This window comes from Bubalus bubalis, chromosome 15, assembly GCF_019923935.1.
Source record: "Bubalus bubalis isolate 160015118507 breed Murrah chromosome 15, NDDB_SH_1, whole genome shotgun sequence".
NCBI lineage: Eukaryota > Metazoa > Chordata > Mammalia > Artiodactyla > Bovidae > Bubalus > Bubalus bubalis.
In genome coordinates, this window is record NC_059171.1 from 74,848,809 (window position 1) to 74,864,974 (window position 16,166).

Sequence of the window (16,166 nt, forward strand, 5' to 3'; positions counted from 1 at the left end):
CAAGGCTGTTCTGAGCATCAGATGATCTTGTCGACAGGAGTGTCACCTCGGAAGGGGTGATGACACAGGCTGGCCGAGATTATAACAGCGACTGAAGTCTGTGGATCTGGGCGTCGAGTCAAGACTCATGGGGGTCACTTGTCAGAGATGCAGGCTGTTCAATTGTCAAATCTGGGCAATGACGTCTACTGTGTGGAATCAGAGTGAGGTGGGTGAAGTTCCTGGCACAACACGGGCACACAGGAGATGCTCAATAAATGCAACCTCCAAGTGTGGCCGTCCACAGTCCCTTTCATGTTCTACCGGGACTTAGAGGTGGACATGATTTCAACAAACATCTCATAGCATCGTGTTCCCATCTCCACATGTGCATGCCAGCAACAGCAGCATTGATTTTAAGGGTCAAGTTGCCAAGTGCTGAGCAGTATTTTTTATGAAATAAATTCACGGGACCAGAGCTCTTGCTGCTAGTAACCACCGTAAGCCGTGGTCCTGGGGAATTACCATCTACGTGGAAGAAACGTCAACTGGAGGTACTAAGAGAATAAGAGAGATCAGGAGAGCCAGGGTCTCCAGAATCCCTGTTGCAGGCTGGTGCCGTGCCAGGCGTGTGAGCATGTCTCCAGCTCTCTCACCGGTGCCTGCCAGCCCAGCATCATCACACCTGCCACATCAGGGCAATCCAGGATCTGACAGTGCACACACTTGTCCTTAAAAAAACACTCTTTGCTCTAAATCACGCCAGGTTTTTCTAAGATACACACATTTTTAAATCTATTTATTCCAATATTGTGACGGTCCCTCCAGGCTGTCACAGAGCGCTGGCTCTGGACACCCTGCATCATGCATCAAACTCACACTGGCTACCTACTTTACATACGGTAATGTTTAAGTTTCAATGCTATTCTCTCAAATCATACCACCCTCTCCTAATCCCACAAGTCCAAAAGCCTGTTCTATACATCTTACTGCAGCAAGAGTAAGCCTCTTCTCCAGTCTGCATCCTCGCAATGCTCTTCCAGGACTTGGTTCCCCAAGTACAGAGAGGTGCCACACTTGCACGAGGAGCGGGCCTGCAGCCCTGTGACCGCCCACGCACTGGCTCAGCCCGGAAGGGGCGGGGAAGGAGGCTCTCCCGTCTTCATTTTGAGAAGCGGCGCACTTCCGACCTGGAGGTCCGCTCCGCCGGCCGGGCGCCCTTACCTTGAAGGAGGCGTGCTGTTCCATGTGCCGTAGCAGCTGTGGCTTCTGGGCGGCCGTGTAGTCACACACCGTGCACTTGAACTGCTTGCCTGAAGAGAAGGAGAAGGAGGTGAGCGGTTTCAGGCCTGGGGCGGGAATGAAGGCCCTGGGACACCCCGGGCCATCGGCGGGTGGGGGCCCAGGACCTCAGGGGGAACCGGCAGGGAGGCACAAGGCAGCAGGCTTGGCCGGGGGAGAATCGGGGGTCAGACGCCAGGGGCCTCAGGGTCTCCCTAGGAGCCGGGACCCCAGCCCGAGAGCTGAGAGGAGCTGCAGAATGCCCTTCAGCCAGAGAAGAGATCTGTGTTTGGGAATTCCCAACTCCAGCAGGGAGCTTCCCAGGTGGCTCAGTGGTCAAGAATCTGCCTGCTCATGCAGTAGACACAGGAAATGCAGGATCGATCCCTGGGTCAGGCAGATCCCCTGGAGAAGGAAACGGCAACCCACTCCAGGATTCTTGATGGGAAAATTCCATGGACAGAGGAGCCTGGTGGGCTACACTCCATGGGGGTCGCAAAGAGTCAGACATAACTGAGCGACTAAGCAACAATGCCGGTAAAAGGCAGATTCGAGGGGGAGATAAAAGGCAGATTTCGAGACAGAGAAAATGACAGAGAAATGTGACATACCAGCCTTTACAGAGGATTAACGTTTCAGAAATTTGTAAATATTCAGCAATGCGATAAACAAGCACACGTATTAAATCGACGGATACATGAGGCAGGCTACATTTTTACCTCCTGATGAGGAAAAATAAAACAACTTGCAAAAACAGTAGCATGCAACCACATGTAAAGGTGACCTGCTTCTCGTGGCAGCGTCGCTCGTCATGAACTCCTAACGGCTGCTGCGCTTTACTCAGGGACAAGCACCACGGTCACTGCACACGGCACCATAGGAACACCAGCCCCTTCTGGCCACGCGCCCACCTCTCCTTTCGTGACAAGCTGGCTGAAAAAGCTGTCCCCCCACAGCCTCCACACTCCCTACTCGCTCTTGAACCTACCCTCTGGAGATGGCACCAGCTCACCCTAAAACCTGTCTCACCAAGGTGACCAGTGACCAACGATGCCAACCAACCAAGCCGAAGGCAGATTTCAGCCCTTATTTTCCACAGATTCCGCTGCACGTGGCTCTGCGATGGGCCGTGCTTAGGGAGCCCTCTGTGCCTCTGACTCCATGCTCCTCCTGTCCCTCCGTGCCTCTCTGTTCACTCTCTGCGTGCTGGAGACACTGTCTTCCAACTCCATCCTTTACACACTGAAGTCCGAGTGCCCCAGCCACACTCCCGTTCTCCTTCTTTTGTAAACCTTTGATATCAATCTTCCACTCACACTTGTTCTAATCCGGACTCACTGTCTCACCCATCAAATGGGTTCCACTTCCGACCTTCCTAGGGGATCACTCACCTCATCAACCAAGTTAGAGACCTGGCAGCCTGCCTCAACATCGCCACAACCCCAGCTTCACTCACCTCATTTTTTTAGCACCTGATTTCAACTCCTAATATGTTTCTATTTCTTTTTGTTTCTAAAACCTCTATACTGGTTTTAGACCCCAATCATTTGTTTTCTGGGCAGTGGTAAAAGCCTTCTGAACCAGTTTCCTTGTCTTCAGGTAACCCCCCATCCATTACCCACCCTCTCCCCGCCTCCACCATACATCCATCCATCCTGAAGCCCCATCCTCCATTCTGATCTAACACAGAAACGCCCACAGACCTTCCTGCCAAGCCCTCCCAACGACTCCAACAATGGGTCAAAGCTGAGGTTCCAGGGCTGGGGCACAGAAGGTTCCCAGAACCAGAACTGACTCTCCCCTCCTAACTCCTCTCTCTGACTTCCTGTTTTGCCTTTGCCGTCTAAGACCCCTGAGCCTCTGCTAACACTTTCCATGCCTGGGATGCACTCACTGTCTCTTGGCATCTGGTCATTCTTCACTTTAACACAAAACTCAAGCTGATCAACACCTCTGGCACAAGCAGGCGAGGAGCCAGCATTCCACACACTCTGTCGATGCCCCGGTTCTGTGGCATCGTCGCCACCTGCCATCAGCCATCTACAGGCAGGAACCGTGTCTCACTCATTCTGGCACTCCTAGTGCCTGAATGCATGACACACACTGAAACTAGCCTGTGCATTTTACCAAACTGAGCTGGGCAAGAAACAAAAAGGAAATTTTGGACAACTCACATGAATAATACTTTCAATAGGAGTAGCAAAAGGGAAAAAGTTAACAGAAGTACAGAAAAAGTTAACAGAAATACAGAAATATAGAAATAACAGAAATACGGCAACTATACCTGTCATTCCAGGTGAATGACCCCCAAGCTCTAGATTCTACTAATTCTGCAAGTCCAAAGCTTGAGGAAAACCTTTTCATGCTTAAGGCAAATCAGTCATAATTGGAGAGCAATTTCCTTAGAATTCTAGAAAAGCTATGACAAACCTAGACAGCATATTAAAAAGCAGAGATAACACTGTGCTGACAGAGGTCCACCAATCCTAAAGGGAACCACCCCTGAATATTCACGGGAATGACCGATGCGGAAGCTGAAGCTCCAATACTTTGGCCACCTGATGCGAAGAGCTGACTCACTGGAAAAGACTCTGATGCTGGGAAAGAATGAAGGCATGAGGAGAAGGGGACAACAGAGGATGAGACGGTTGGATGGCATCACTGCCTCTATAGACATGAGTTTGAGCAAACTGCAGGAGATGGTGAAAAGACAAGAAAACCTGGCATGCTGCAGTCCAAGGAATGGCAAAGAGTTGGTATGACTTACCAACTGAATAATAACAACAAGAGAGCAATTAACACCTTTTCTTGAACACAGTATCATCTTTTTTCAACAGAAGGCCATCTATTGCTGTACATCTCCTATCTAAACTCAGACAATCATACTTCCCTGCTGGCGTGTGACTCACCCAGAAAATCATTATTGTGCCAGGCAGCCTGAGCAGAATGGTGTCTGGGTTCCCCACCGGCACAGCGTGGGGAGGAAAGCTGATAAAACCACTCTCCACATTGATAAATATTTTCACTCATTACTAATACATCTGGACCAAAGAGTAAGAGATAAAGTGCTAAAAATGATTAGTGCCTGAAATGAATAAATGGAATCACCTCGTTGGAGAGCCAGAGTCAGCCTTTTATGGATATATTCCTGTGACTCAGCAAGAGACAAGGAGAGAAGGCAGCTCCTAAGAGCATCCCTTACGAGGCACAGAGCTTGGGCAATAAATATGACAAATGTTTCCAGCAACCATTGACGCCCCCACCAAACAGGCCTGGGAGAGCACTGGACAGAATCTTTGGCTGCCTAATTAAAATAATGCAATATAGACACATGACTAAACACAAAAAAAACAATGATTTGAGACTATCAGATTGCTTTCCATTGAGATACTCCTGGGTATCACAGGGAGAGCCGGCTAGAAACACAGAATTTACTTGAGGTTAGAGTGACCTCAAAGGGCTGGGCGATGCACAGCAAATGGCTGTGTCAGTGTGAGTCCCAGAGCAGCCCGGGAAGAGAAAGAAACGATGACAAAGGAAAAAGGAGGTGGGGCTTTTTTAAAAAAAACTTCATTCATTTTTCACACAACATGCCTGGCAAGCTCTGAGTACTGAGCTGCTGGCTGTCAACAGCTGTGCCAGGACTTGATCTGTCTGATCTCAACCAGCGCCCTCAGAGCCCGGGACACAGGCAGGACATCCCTCTTACACAAGAAGAACCAGGAACGAGAAGCTGAGCAACTTGTCAGGTTGTGAAGTAGCTGGTGGTAGAGCCTGGACGTGCACCCAAAGCCCTGGATCACGGCCACATAAGAATCCACGTACACACGGCTATATTTAAAATGGATAACCAACAAGGACCTACTGTATAGCACAGGGAACTCTGCTCAGTGTTATATAATAACCTAAATGGTGAAAGAATTTGAAAAAGGATAGATACGTGTATAACTGAGTCACTCTACTGTACACTGGAAACTAACATAACATTGTTAATCAGCTATCAGTTCAGTTCAGTTCAGTCGCTTAGTCATGGCCAACTCTTTGCGACCCCATGAATCACAGCACGCCAGGCCTCCCTGTCCATCACCAACTCCCGGAGTTCACTCAGACTCACGTCCATCAAGTCAGTGATGCCATCCAGCCATCTCATCCTCTGTCATCCCCTTCTCCTCCTGCCCCCAATCCCTCTCAGCATCAGAGTCTTTTCCAATGAGTCAACTCTTCGCATGGGGTGGCCAAAGTACTGGAGTTTCAGCTTTAGCATCATTCCTTCCAAAGAACACCCAGGGCTGATCTCCCCTAGAATGGACTGGTTGGATCTGCTTGCAGTCCAAGGGACTCTCAAGAGTCTTCTCCAACACCACAGTTCAAAAGCATCAATTCTTCGGCGCTCAGCTTTCTTCACAGTCCAACTCTCACATCCATACATGACCACAGGAAAAACCATAGCCTCGACTACACAGACCTTTGTTGGCAAAGTAATGTCTCTGCTTTTGAATATGCTATCTAGGTTGGTCATAACTTTCCTTCCAAGGAGTAAGCGTCTTTTAATTTCATGGCTGCAGTCACCATCTGTAGTGATTTTGGAGCCCCAAAAAATAAAGTCTGACACTGTTTCCACTGTTTCCCCATCTATTTCCCATAAAGTGATGGGACCGGATGCCATGATCTTCGTTTTCTGAATGTTGAGCTTTAAGCCAACTTTTTCACTCTCCTCTGTCATCAAGAGGCTTTTGAGTTCCTCTTCACTTTCTGCCGTAAGGGTGGTGTCATCTGCATATCTGAACTTATTGATATTTCTCCCGGCAATCTTGATTCCAGCTTGTGCTTCTTCCAGCCCAGCGTTTCTCATGATGTACTCTGCATATAAGTTAAATAAGCAGGGTGACAATATACGGCCTTGATGGACTCCTTTTCCTATTTGGAACCAGTCTGTTGTTCCATGTCCAGTTCTAACTGTTGCTTCCTGACCTGTATATAGGTTTCTCAAGAGGCGGGTCAGGTGGTCTGGTATTCCCATCTCTTTCAGAATTTTCCAGTTTATTGTGATCCACACTGTCAAAGGCTTTATACTCCAATGTAAAATAAAAAGTTAAAAAAGAAATGAACACAATGTGACCTACATTGGAGAGGAAAAAGAAAAGATTCCTCTTTTTTGACATCCCTCATTTTGTGACATTTTCACATTGAAATTAAACCATCTCACATTCATACTTGCATTTCTCAATATTTGAGGTATCTTCATAACTCAGCTGTAAAATACTCCCCCGTCTTATTGATTTGTCTTGTTTCTCATTCAGCGTCATGACGGTGGGGGAATCTGTGTTTTCTCTCTGGTTGCTGCTGGCATTCCCTGTTGCTGTATCCAAAATGCCTAATTACCTGGGGGGTGGGGCGGTGGCTCATGGAGTCCTCTCTGGCTGGTCCCTGGTCCCTGTGGTGCCCTCGCAAGGCGGCTGTACTTTGGGGACAGGAGAGTGGACGCTGCATCCTAAGCCCTTGTGCTGGCAGTGGTGGTGACAGGAGCGTCCCAGCAGGAGGCTGCTCAGCCACTCGCCCCCCCTCCCCCCGCCCGCCATCCCCCGCCCCTCCCCCACTCTCCATCCCCACACCCCCTCCCCTTGCCTGCCACCACCCCAGCCCCCCTCCCCCCGCCCGCCATCCCCCGCCCCTCCCCCACCACCCCCCGCCCCTCCCTCCACTCTCCATCCCCACACCCCCCTCCCCTTGCCTGCCACCACCCCAGCCCCCCTCCCCCCGCCCGCCATCCCCCCGCCCCTCCCCCGCCACCCCCCGCCCCTCCTCCCACTCTCCATCCCCACACCCCCCTCCCCTTGCCTGCCAACCACCCCAGCCCCCCTCCCCCCGCCTGCCATCCCCCGCCCCTTCCCCCAGTCTCCATCCCCACCCCCCCTTCTCCCCGCCCCTCCCCCACTCTCCATCCCCACACCCCCTTCCTCCCGCCCGCCGTGCCCCCCGCTCGCAGCTGCAGATGATGGGACCACAGTGGACAGTGACCCGATGGAGCTAGGAACCCGAACTGTGGGGATATGAAGTACTAACTCAGGAGATGTCGGTCATTAGACGTCCATTCTGTGGATGAAACAAGTGAACAAACCAAATGAAAAGGGAGACAGAGAGAGAGCATCAGGACAAGGAGGCCAAGAGAAGCGAAGGTTGAGGGATGAAGACCTCTACCCCAGGAGCTCTCCCTGAGGGGCCACGGCGGGGGGGAGGGGGCGCGGTGCGAGGCCAGGCGTGCGCCCGGAGCACAGACGGGAGCTGACGGGAGCCCGCGCCCCACTGGGGCTCACAGCCTGCGTGCACCAGAAGATAAGGGACCACGACCAGTCACAGTGGGCGGCGGAGGGAGCGCACAGCGTGGCAGGGTGGGGGAGGAGGGGGCCAGGGTGGGGCTGGGCCGTTAGGGAAGGCCTCCATGGGGAAGCGACTGGCAAGCTAAGACTGAAGGGTGACGGGGCCCAGACACAGGAAGAGGAGGCAACAACAGTCCTGAGGAGGAGAAACCCAAACACCAGGGCCCCAGGACTTCCCCATGGGCCAGCAGCTAGGACCTCGCCTTCCAATGCAGGGGTGCGGGGTTGACCCCGAGCCAGGGAGCTAAGACCCCACGTGCCCCAGAACCAAACCATAAATCAGGAGAAGCAGTACTGTAATAAATTCAATAAAGACTAGAAATGGCCCACATCAAAAAAAAAAAATCTTAAAACACACACACACACAAGTGTCTAAGTCTCTACAGTTCAGTTCAGTTGCTCAGTCATGTCCAACTCTCTGTGACCCCAGGACTACAGCACACCAGGCCTCCCTCTCCATCACCAACTCCCAGAGTTTACTCAAACTCATGTCCATCCAGTCGGTGATGCCATCAAACCATCTCATCCTCTGTCATCCCCTTCTCCTCCTGCCTTCAATCTTTTCCAGCATCAAGGTCTTTTCTATGAGTCAGTTCTTCACATCAGGTGGCCAAACTATTGGAGCTTCATCTTCAGCATCAGTACTTCCAATGAATATTCAGGACTGATTTCCTTTAGGATGGACTAGTTTCATCTCCTTGCTGTCCAACAGACAGTCTCTGCAGGATACAATAAATGTCCCTTTTCTGTTTCAGTGACCTCAAGTGAGCTTCTGTCAACAGCAACCAAAAGAGGCCCAGTAAATACAGCTGTTGAATGAATCCATGAGTGCAAGAATAAAAAACACCAAAACTCCTCAAAGCAAACACGGAAGAAAGGGCATGAAAAAACAACGCACTCAAGAGAGGAACAAATCCAATTTAATTAATCAAAAGAAGTTCAATGACCACAAAGAAGTTTACACACAGTGCTAGGAACCAGTCAACATTACAAATTCCTCACGCGTGTTACTGATTTACTCCATCAAATCCTCTGATTCAGCAGTCCCCAACCTTTTTGGCACCAGGGACTGATTCCGTGGAAGGCAAATTTTCCACAGATTGGGGATGGGGGGATGGTTTTGGGATGATTCAAGCACACTACATCCATCGTGCACTTTATTTCTAACCTAATTGCTAATCTAAATATCTGACAGGAGGTACCAGTCCCCGGCCCAGGGGTTGGGGACCTTGCTTCTAATTCACCTGATTGATATCATGAGTCATCAAAACACTAAAAAGTATAATGAAATGATAATATTTGATATCCACTGAACTAAGCTGGAATCAAGATTTCCGGGAGAAATATCAATAACCTCACATATGCAGATGACACCACCCTTATGGCAGAAAGTGAAGAGGAACTCAAAAGCCTCTTGATGAAAGTGAAAGTGGCGAGTGAAAAAGTTGGCTTAAAGCTCAACATTCAGAAAACAAAGATCATGGCATCTGGTCCCACCACTTCATGGGAAATAGATGGGGAAACAGTGGAAACAGTGTCAGACTTTATTTTGGGGGGCTCCAAAATCACTACAGATGGTGACTGCAGCCATGAAATTAAAAGACACTTACTCCTTGGAAGAAAAGTTATGACCAACCTAGATAGCATATTCAAAAGCAGAGATATTACTTTGCCAACAAAGGTCCGTCTAGTCAAGGCTATGGTTTTTCCTGTGGTCATGTATGGATGTGAGAGCTGGACTGTGAAGAAAGCTGAGTGCCAAAGAATTGATGCTTTTGAACTGTGGTGTTGGAGAAGACTCTTGAGAGTCCCTTGGACTGCAAGCAGATCCAACCAGTCCATTCTAGGGGAGATCAGCCCTGGGTGTTCTTTGGAAGGAATGATGCTAAAGCTGAAACTCCAGTACTTTGGCCACCTCATGCGAAGAGTTGACTCATTGGAAAAGACTCTGATGCTGGGAGGGATTGGGGGCAGGAGGAGAAGGGGATGACAGAGGATGAGATGGCTGGATGGCATCACTGACTTGATGGACATGAGTCTGAGTGAACTCCGGGAGTTGGTGATGGACAGGGAGGCCTGGCGTGCTGCGATTCATGGGGTTGCAAAGAGTCGGACACAACTGAGCGACTGATCTGATCTGATGTGAACTAAGAAACTGAAGATGTTTAATAAGACGCGATGCTAAAAATGAAAGAGTTCAGCGGGAACACTGCTAAGTTTCTGATGTAATTTTTTGAAAAGTAAGCTGGAAGTGCGGTGCATGATTAAAAGAACCAAAGTGGAACAGCCCTCCTGCTCCTGGAAATATGTCCTAGGAAATTAATTCGAAAGAAGGACAGGTTTATATGCAAGAAAAAGTTCCCGGCAATGTCAGTTGTAACAATGAGAGGGAAAAAAGAAAACCATACACTGCCCCCAAATAACTAGGTGATGGATGTTAAATAAACTTACTGTGGCAGTCACTTCATAATATATGTGTGTATCAAACCATTATGTTGTACACCTTAAGCTAATACAACATTATATGTGAACTGTATTTCAATAAAACGGGAAAAAATTCTTTAAAAAAAAAAGGAAACGCACACCTGCTGTCTTCCTTTGTTTCTTACTACACCCTCATCTGGCTTGATGAGATTCCCTGAGGATGGCTCCAGCTGTTTAGTTACTTTAAATAGAGCTCTATATAAAACCAGGGACGAATGGAATGGCAGAAAAACCTTAAACTGTCAGAAGAAAATAAAACTGTCCCCTTGTCTTCTGGCATTTGGATTCCATCAGAACACAAAGCAGAGATGGAAAACACGCTTTAAGGCAGCATGTTTGAAATATCTGCTAAGCTAAACAATTCCTGCCAAATCAAGCTTCGTGTTTACCTTAAACTTGAAGAAGCACTAAAATACTTAGAGAAAAAAAAAAATCTGTATAAACTGTAAAAATACCAGGAGGCATAAAAGCGAAAATGCTTTCCTATGACTGTTTATCCAGTCTTACTGAAAAAGGTGGTATTTTGCATAAGCAAATTTTTCAGAAAACTGCATTTACCCTTTTTAAAACTGATACTCTTCAAATATTAACTATTTCACTGTCCCTTCCTAGTGAAGGAATATTTGAAAGGAATTTGATCTTTCCTAAATGATACAGGTGATCCAGATTAATCACCACAAATATCTATTTGCACCTGTGTCAAGGTGCCCCCTGTGTCGAGGTGCACCCTGTGCTGAAGCCCACCCTGTGCTGAGGTGGCGGGGTACATGGGAATACTGATCACTAAGAGAGCAGGCACACACGCCCAGCGCTGAGAATGAGCAGACACTCAGTGTGTGGGGGCCCAGTTAACCTCCCCACAACCCCACTGTGCTAAGGCAATTGTGCCCTCCCCCCAAAAGTACTGCTTAGTTGCTAAGTTCTGTCTGACACTTTTGCGACCCCGTGGACTGTAGCCAGCCAGGCTCCTCTGTCCATGGGATTTCCCAGGCAAGAATACTGGAGTGGGTTGCCATGCCCTCCTCCAGTGGATCTTCCCGACCCAGGGATCAAACCTGCGTCTCCTGCGCTGGCAAGTGGATCAGAGCCTGTAAACGTCACCTTATACGCAGAAGGGATTTTGTAGATGGGATCAAGTTAAAAATCTTGAGTTAGGGATGATCCTGGATTATACAGGTGGGACCAATGAAACTGCAAGTGTCCTTCTTGGTGGGGGGTGGGGGGAGTCAGACTCAGAAAGGAGAGAGAAGCACAGGGAGAGAGGGAGTGAGAGCTATGTGCTGGCTGAGATGAAGGAGGGGCTCGCAAACCAAAGGATGCAGGCAGCTTCTAGAGGCCAGAGAACTTAAAGGAACAGATTCTCCCTGGGGGTCTCCAGAAGAAAGGCAGTCCTGCTTACCCCTCAATTTTAAGACTTCCAACCTCCAGAGCTGTCACATAGTAAACCTGTTGTTTGAAGCCACTACATGTGTGGTGGTCTGTTACGGCAGCCGCGGGAAATGAATGCACCCGCACGCGTAGGAATCGTCATCGACACCAAGTTACAAACAGGGATGACGAGGCACCTGCTCAAGGGCACTCAGGCAGGAAGTGGTTCCAACCCAGGACTGCCCCAGGGACCCAAGGTCTCAGCCACTCTGCTGCACTGCCTCTCCACACAGCCTGGCACACACGGGTCGGCTGCCTCCGGTGAGAAATGCACCCTGCGGGAAGCACTGCAGGCAGGCATTGTGCAGCAGGCATTTTGCAAAGCAAAACGCATCTTCCCAGTTCTGGCATCTGTGGTAATTTGTGCAATGGCAACTCAGAACAGAAATAGCTACAGCAATAAAAAGGCTGTTTAAGAAGTCTCTGCACTTTAGCAGCTGAACTTGAAGCAATCGTAGTGAGGGACGGATGATTCTCTGTAATTGGTACATCGGTTCTGATACCAGGAGGAATGGATCAGCATTAGACAGGGAGAGAAACATAAGGCAGAGCACTATAAAAGACCAGGGAAGAATGTGGCACCAGACCTGGATTAAATTCGAGACACTGTGCCAGGTATTTGCAGCTGAGACTCCTCTGACCAGGTGAGACTGTAGGTAACCAAGCCTAACTCAACAGTTAAACCTTTGTGTTCATTTTAGAGTATGAGTTCAGTTACTCTTATAGTTCATAAAAACCTCAGAAAAAGAGCTTCAGGTGGCCCCGGGCAGGGTGCCCAGAGAAGTGGGTGTCCTGGATCCTGGAGTCAGCCCTCCCCTCTCCTGCCCATCACCAGGACCCAGCCCATGAAGATAAGTCACAGAAAAAACCCACTGTGTTCATGTTTTTGCCCCACTCCCACCCATGACCCTTGACCATCTCTCCAGCAGGAAGTCAGAGGAAGAGCAGGAGAAGGATGCTTTGGAGAGACCAGGCTCACTGCAGCCTCGTCAGTGGACTTGCTAAGATTACCCAAATGGCTGCTCAAGTACCATCTTCTTTTAACTTCTTGGTTCTAGAATGCATGTTCTTTGAAGTAAAGAGGACACAGATAAGTGGGGGTACTTTACCCTAGAATGATTGTGTTTTTCAGAGCAAACAGGACCTTGAAAAAACTCCGGACTTAAATCTCCTAGAATATTTCGATGTGGAGCCATGGGATCTCTTATTATAAATTGAAGAAGCAAGGGGAAAAGTGGTACATCCTCCGCTCAGACCTCATTTCCATATTCAACTCTCCACTTGTCCAATTACTACACACACAAGAGTGTTTGAAGCTTGGGTAATTCCTCCTTGCAAATTTTACCAGGAAACTTCTTCATCTCCAGTGTAAGAGGGAAGGTTGGATTGGGAGAAGAAGGGGACCCAAAGGAATCAGCACTGAACTTCAAAGAGCTTTTCATTTCATGATTAGAGAATTCCTGTTTGATTACATAACACAAAGGCACTACACCGCTGAAACTTTCCCATCTGTTCTGGGTGGGCAGAACCATGTTCAAACCTCTAGACCACGTAACATGTGTCTAGACCCTCTTTAAAGTCAAAAGTGAGGAGATGTGTTACCAGCACGATTTCTGCATTAAATCCTTGTACCTGTTGGCATACATGCAAAGGGTTTAATCGGGCCCTTTATAGATCAATATCTCTCTTTGTACATGTCGACTGGCAAATCTTTATAACTAAAACCGTCACCCATTCCAGCCTATCACTTCTAAGGCACAGTAATGAGCTCCTTTGGGAAATAGGAATGAATAAATAAGGCTTGATCAGTTTAAAGAAGCCAATACACGTGAAAAATTAAGATCCACAAGCAGGTAAAGGAAAGGATAATTACTCAGTTCCTTTTTACTTAATTAAAAGAGACCCAAGACTTCCCTGGTGGTACAATGGATAAGAACCCGCCTGCCAGTGCAAGGGACATGGGTTTGATCCCTGGTCCAGGAAGATCCCAACTGTCAAGGAGCAACTAAGCCTGAGCTCCACAACCCTTGAGCCCCAGCTCGAGAGCCTGTTAGTTTCAACTGGAGAGTAGCTCCCAGTCGGTACAATTAGAGAAAGTGCTTGAACAGGAACAGACGCAGCGCAGCGAAAATTGTGTGTGAGGCCATGTAGCAGACAGGACCGCTGAGGGGGCAGCTGCGGACAGAAGAGTCCTCAGCATGGAGTTCGGGGCTGAGGAGGCACCAGGAAGGAGACTGAGTCAGGGGCTACAAGAAGGCCTGGGCAAGGAGTGGGGCATCGCCTGCTGCTCACCCTCACACCCAGTAGACAGGGAGGCACAACTATCCCCACTTCCCTAGGTGGAAACCGAGGCGCAGAGAGGTCAGTAGACCCAGGTCACTGTACCAGGTGGAAGCGGGCACCAGCTGTCTGTTCCAACATAGCTTCTCTGTGGAGCAACCTAAGGAATTATCACTTCTACAACTGCACTGAAAACTGAATCATTTCAGGCCAGCTCTAAAGGCACGTGTGGCTCCGAGTAAAGCAGGAACCCTACGGCTACAGGCTGGGAGCCTCATCAAGGTAGCCAGGCCCTATATGAGCACACTTCCCCAAGGATTCAAAGCCTGTTTCAGAAGTTGCCAAACAGCTCATGAGGCTCCCTAGCTTACCCAATGGAGAAGGCAATGGCACCCCACTCCAGTACTCCTGCCTGGAAAATCCCATGGATAGAGGAGCCTGGAAGGCTGCAGTCCATGGGGTCGTTGAGGGTGGGACACGACTGAGCGACTTCACTTTCACTTTTCACTTTCATGCTTTGGAGAAGGAAATGGCAACCCACTCCAGTGTTCTTGCCTGGAGAATCCCAGGGACAGGGGAGCCTGGTGGGCTGCCGTCTATGGGGTCACACAGAGTCGGACACGACTGAAGTGACTTAGCAGCAGCAGCAGCAACTTACCCAAAGAAACAACAACTAAATGAGAAAAACATCTCTGTCCATCTGAATTCTCCTCCTTGCCAATGAACTTGGGGAAGCGGGTGGGGAGACAGGAGGGACGGGCTGAGTGTCCCGAGGATGCTGGCTGGGACATGGCTGCTCACGCCGATGTCATGCCCCCAAGACCCCGACGGCCTGTCCATGGTGCCCAATCAGATGTGAGTGCCATTGCCTCAATGCCCTTCAGGGCCAAGCCTGGAGCTCGGGGCCAGGCGGAGGCCACGGTGCCCCTCCCGGCCCTCCAGACCCCACCCCAGTGGCCCAGGGACACTCCAGACCTCCCTGGCTCTGGGGGAAGCTGCATCTCGTAACTGGGGCATCACTGGGGACTTCAGGGAATAATATGCTTACCCTGTCAAGAAACATCAGAGAGGCTTATTGCTGGTGGAGGTGTGAGAATTCATGAATAATTACACGACTTAATGCTTCCATTACTCAGGATACAACGGCTTTACTGTCATTGTATTTTTAATTATTTTGATTACAGATTTATTAATTTACAGCACACTGCTTGAGTCTGAATGAACAGCAGGGCTCTGGCTTTGGTGCAGCCCGAGGCAAACCTGAACCTAAGTCCCAACGGATCCCGGGCTAAGCCCTCAGCTTCTCCCTGAGCCCCTCGGGCTCACTGGCAGCACACACGACAGACCCCAGAACCACCTCAAATTAAAGGCCGAGCAGACCAGCAGGATCCTCCTCTGTGCACTGAAATAAAAATCTCCGTTGAAACCACTTCAGTTTTTACAGCAGACTCCGATTTTTGTATGTAATTGTGTTAAAATAACATTTCGTTGGTATAGTTTATTAATCTCATTACATGGAATATTGAGAAGACCCTCAATATTCCATGTAATGAGTGTGGTTTAAAGGAGAATTTTAAATGTGATAGCTCTTTTACTGTATAGCTGCATGTCTTCCTAAAACAACTGTGCAATTCTGCCTTTCTCTGTCTCTCTGGCTCCTTGCCAGATGACTTTCCTGGTGACTGGGACACACACCAGGTAGTCAGGGCAGCTCCTCAAGGTCAGCAGGCTCGGGTGCGGAGCGAGGGTTGAACAGGACTGAAACTTCCAGATCAAGGTCTCCTGAGGATGCCTTATTCCCTGGGGCAGAGTCCCCTCCACGCCCACCCCCCACAAATGCATGCACGTGCTCACACACACACACACACACGTGCAGCAAGTGTCCAGCAAGCACAGGTGGGGTCAGCACAGAGCCCGGGGCACTGAGGAAGCAGGCGAGGTCACTCTGCCCTCCTTCAGAAGAGAAATTCCAGACCCTGGCTCCTCCCTGCTCCACACACAACCACGGTGTAGGCGGACTTGGGAGGTCCGCTTCAAACCACAGTCCTAGGGGGAAAAGCTCTCTGTGAAGTCACTCACCGTCGGCAGTGTGAAGGAGCTTGTGGCTTTTCAGCGTCCCTTTGGACTTGAACTTCTTGCCACACATGTCACACAGGTGGGTCTTCTCAGTGCTGTGACGATTCATGTGAGCCTTGAGGTTGCTCTTGCTACGAGTTGCGTACTCACACAAGGAACACTTGAAGGGCTTCACACCTGTTGGAAGAGAAAAAACAGAGATAAACAGATGTATACATGTGTGTGTGTATCTGAAGGAATGTATACGCATACATGTCTACA

General features: G+C 49.3%; 1 protein-coding gene across 2 annotated transcripts in view; it reads right to left on the reverse strand.

The window, feature by feature from the left end:
* Window positions 1-16,166, reverse strand: part of ZFAT (zinc finger and AT-hook domain containing) — a 158,532-nt gene that overhangs the window by 54,872 nt on the left and 87,494 nt on the right. For both annotated transcript variants that reach the window (XM_044928863.2, XM_025265571.3), the window contains 2 exons: window positions 15,909-16,082; window positions 1,204-1,292 (listed from right to left, as the gene is read on the reverse strand). In XM_044928863.2, coding sequence (XP_044784798.2) covers window positions 1,204-1,292; window positions 15,909-16,082 — 263 coding nt within the window. The remainder of the gene's footprint in view (window positions 1-1,203; window positions 1,293-15,908; window positions 16,083-16,166) is intronic.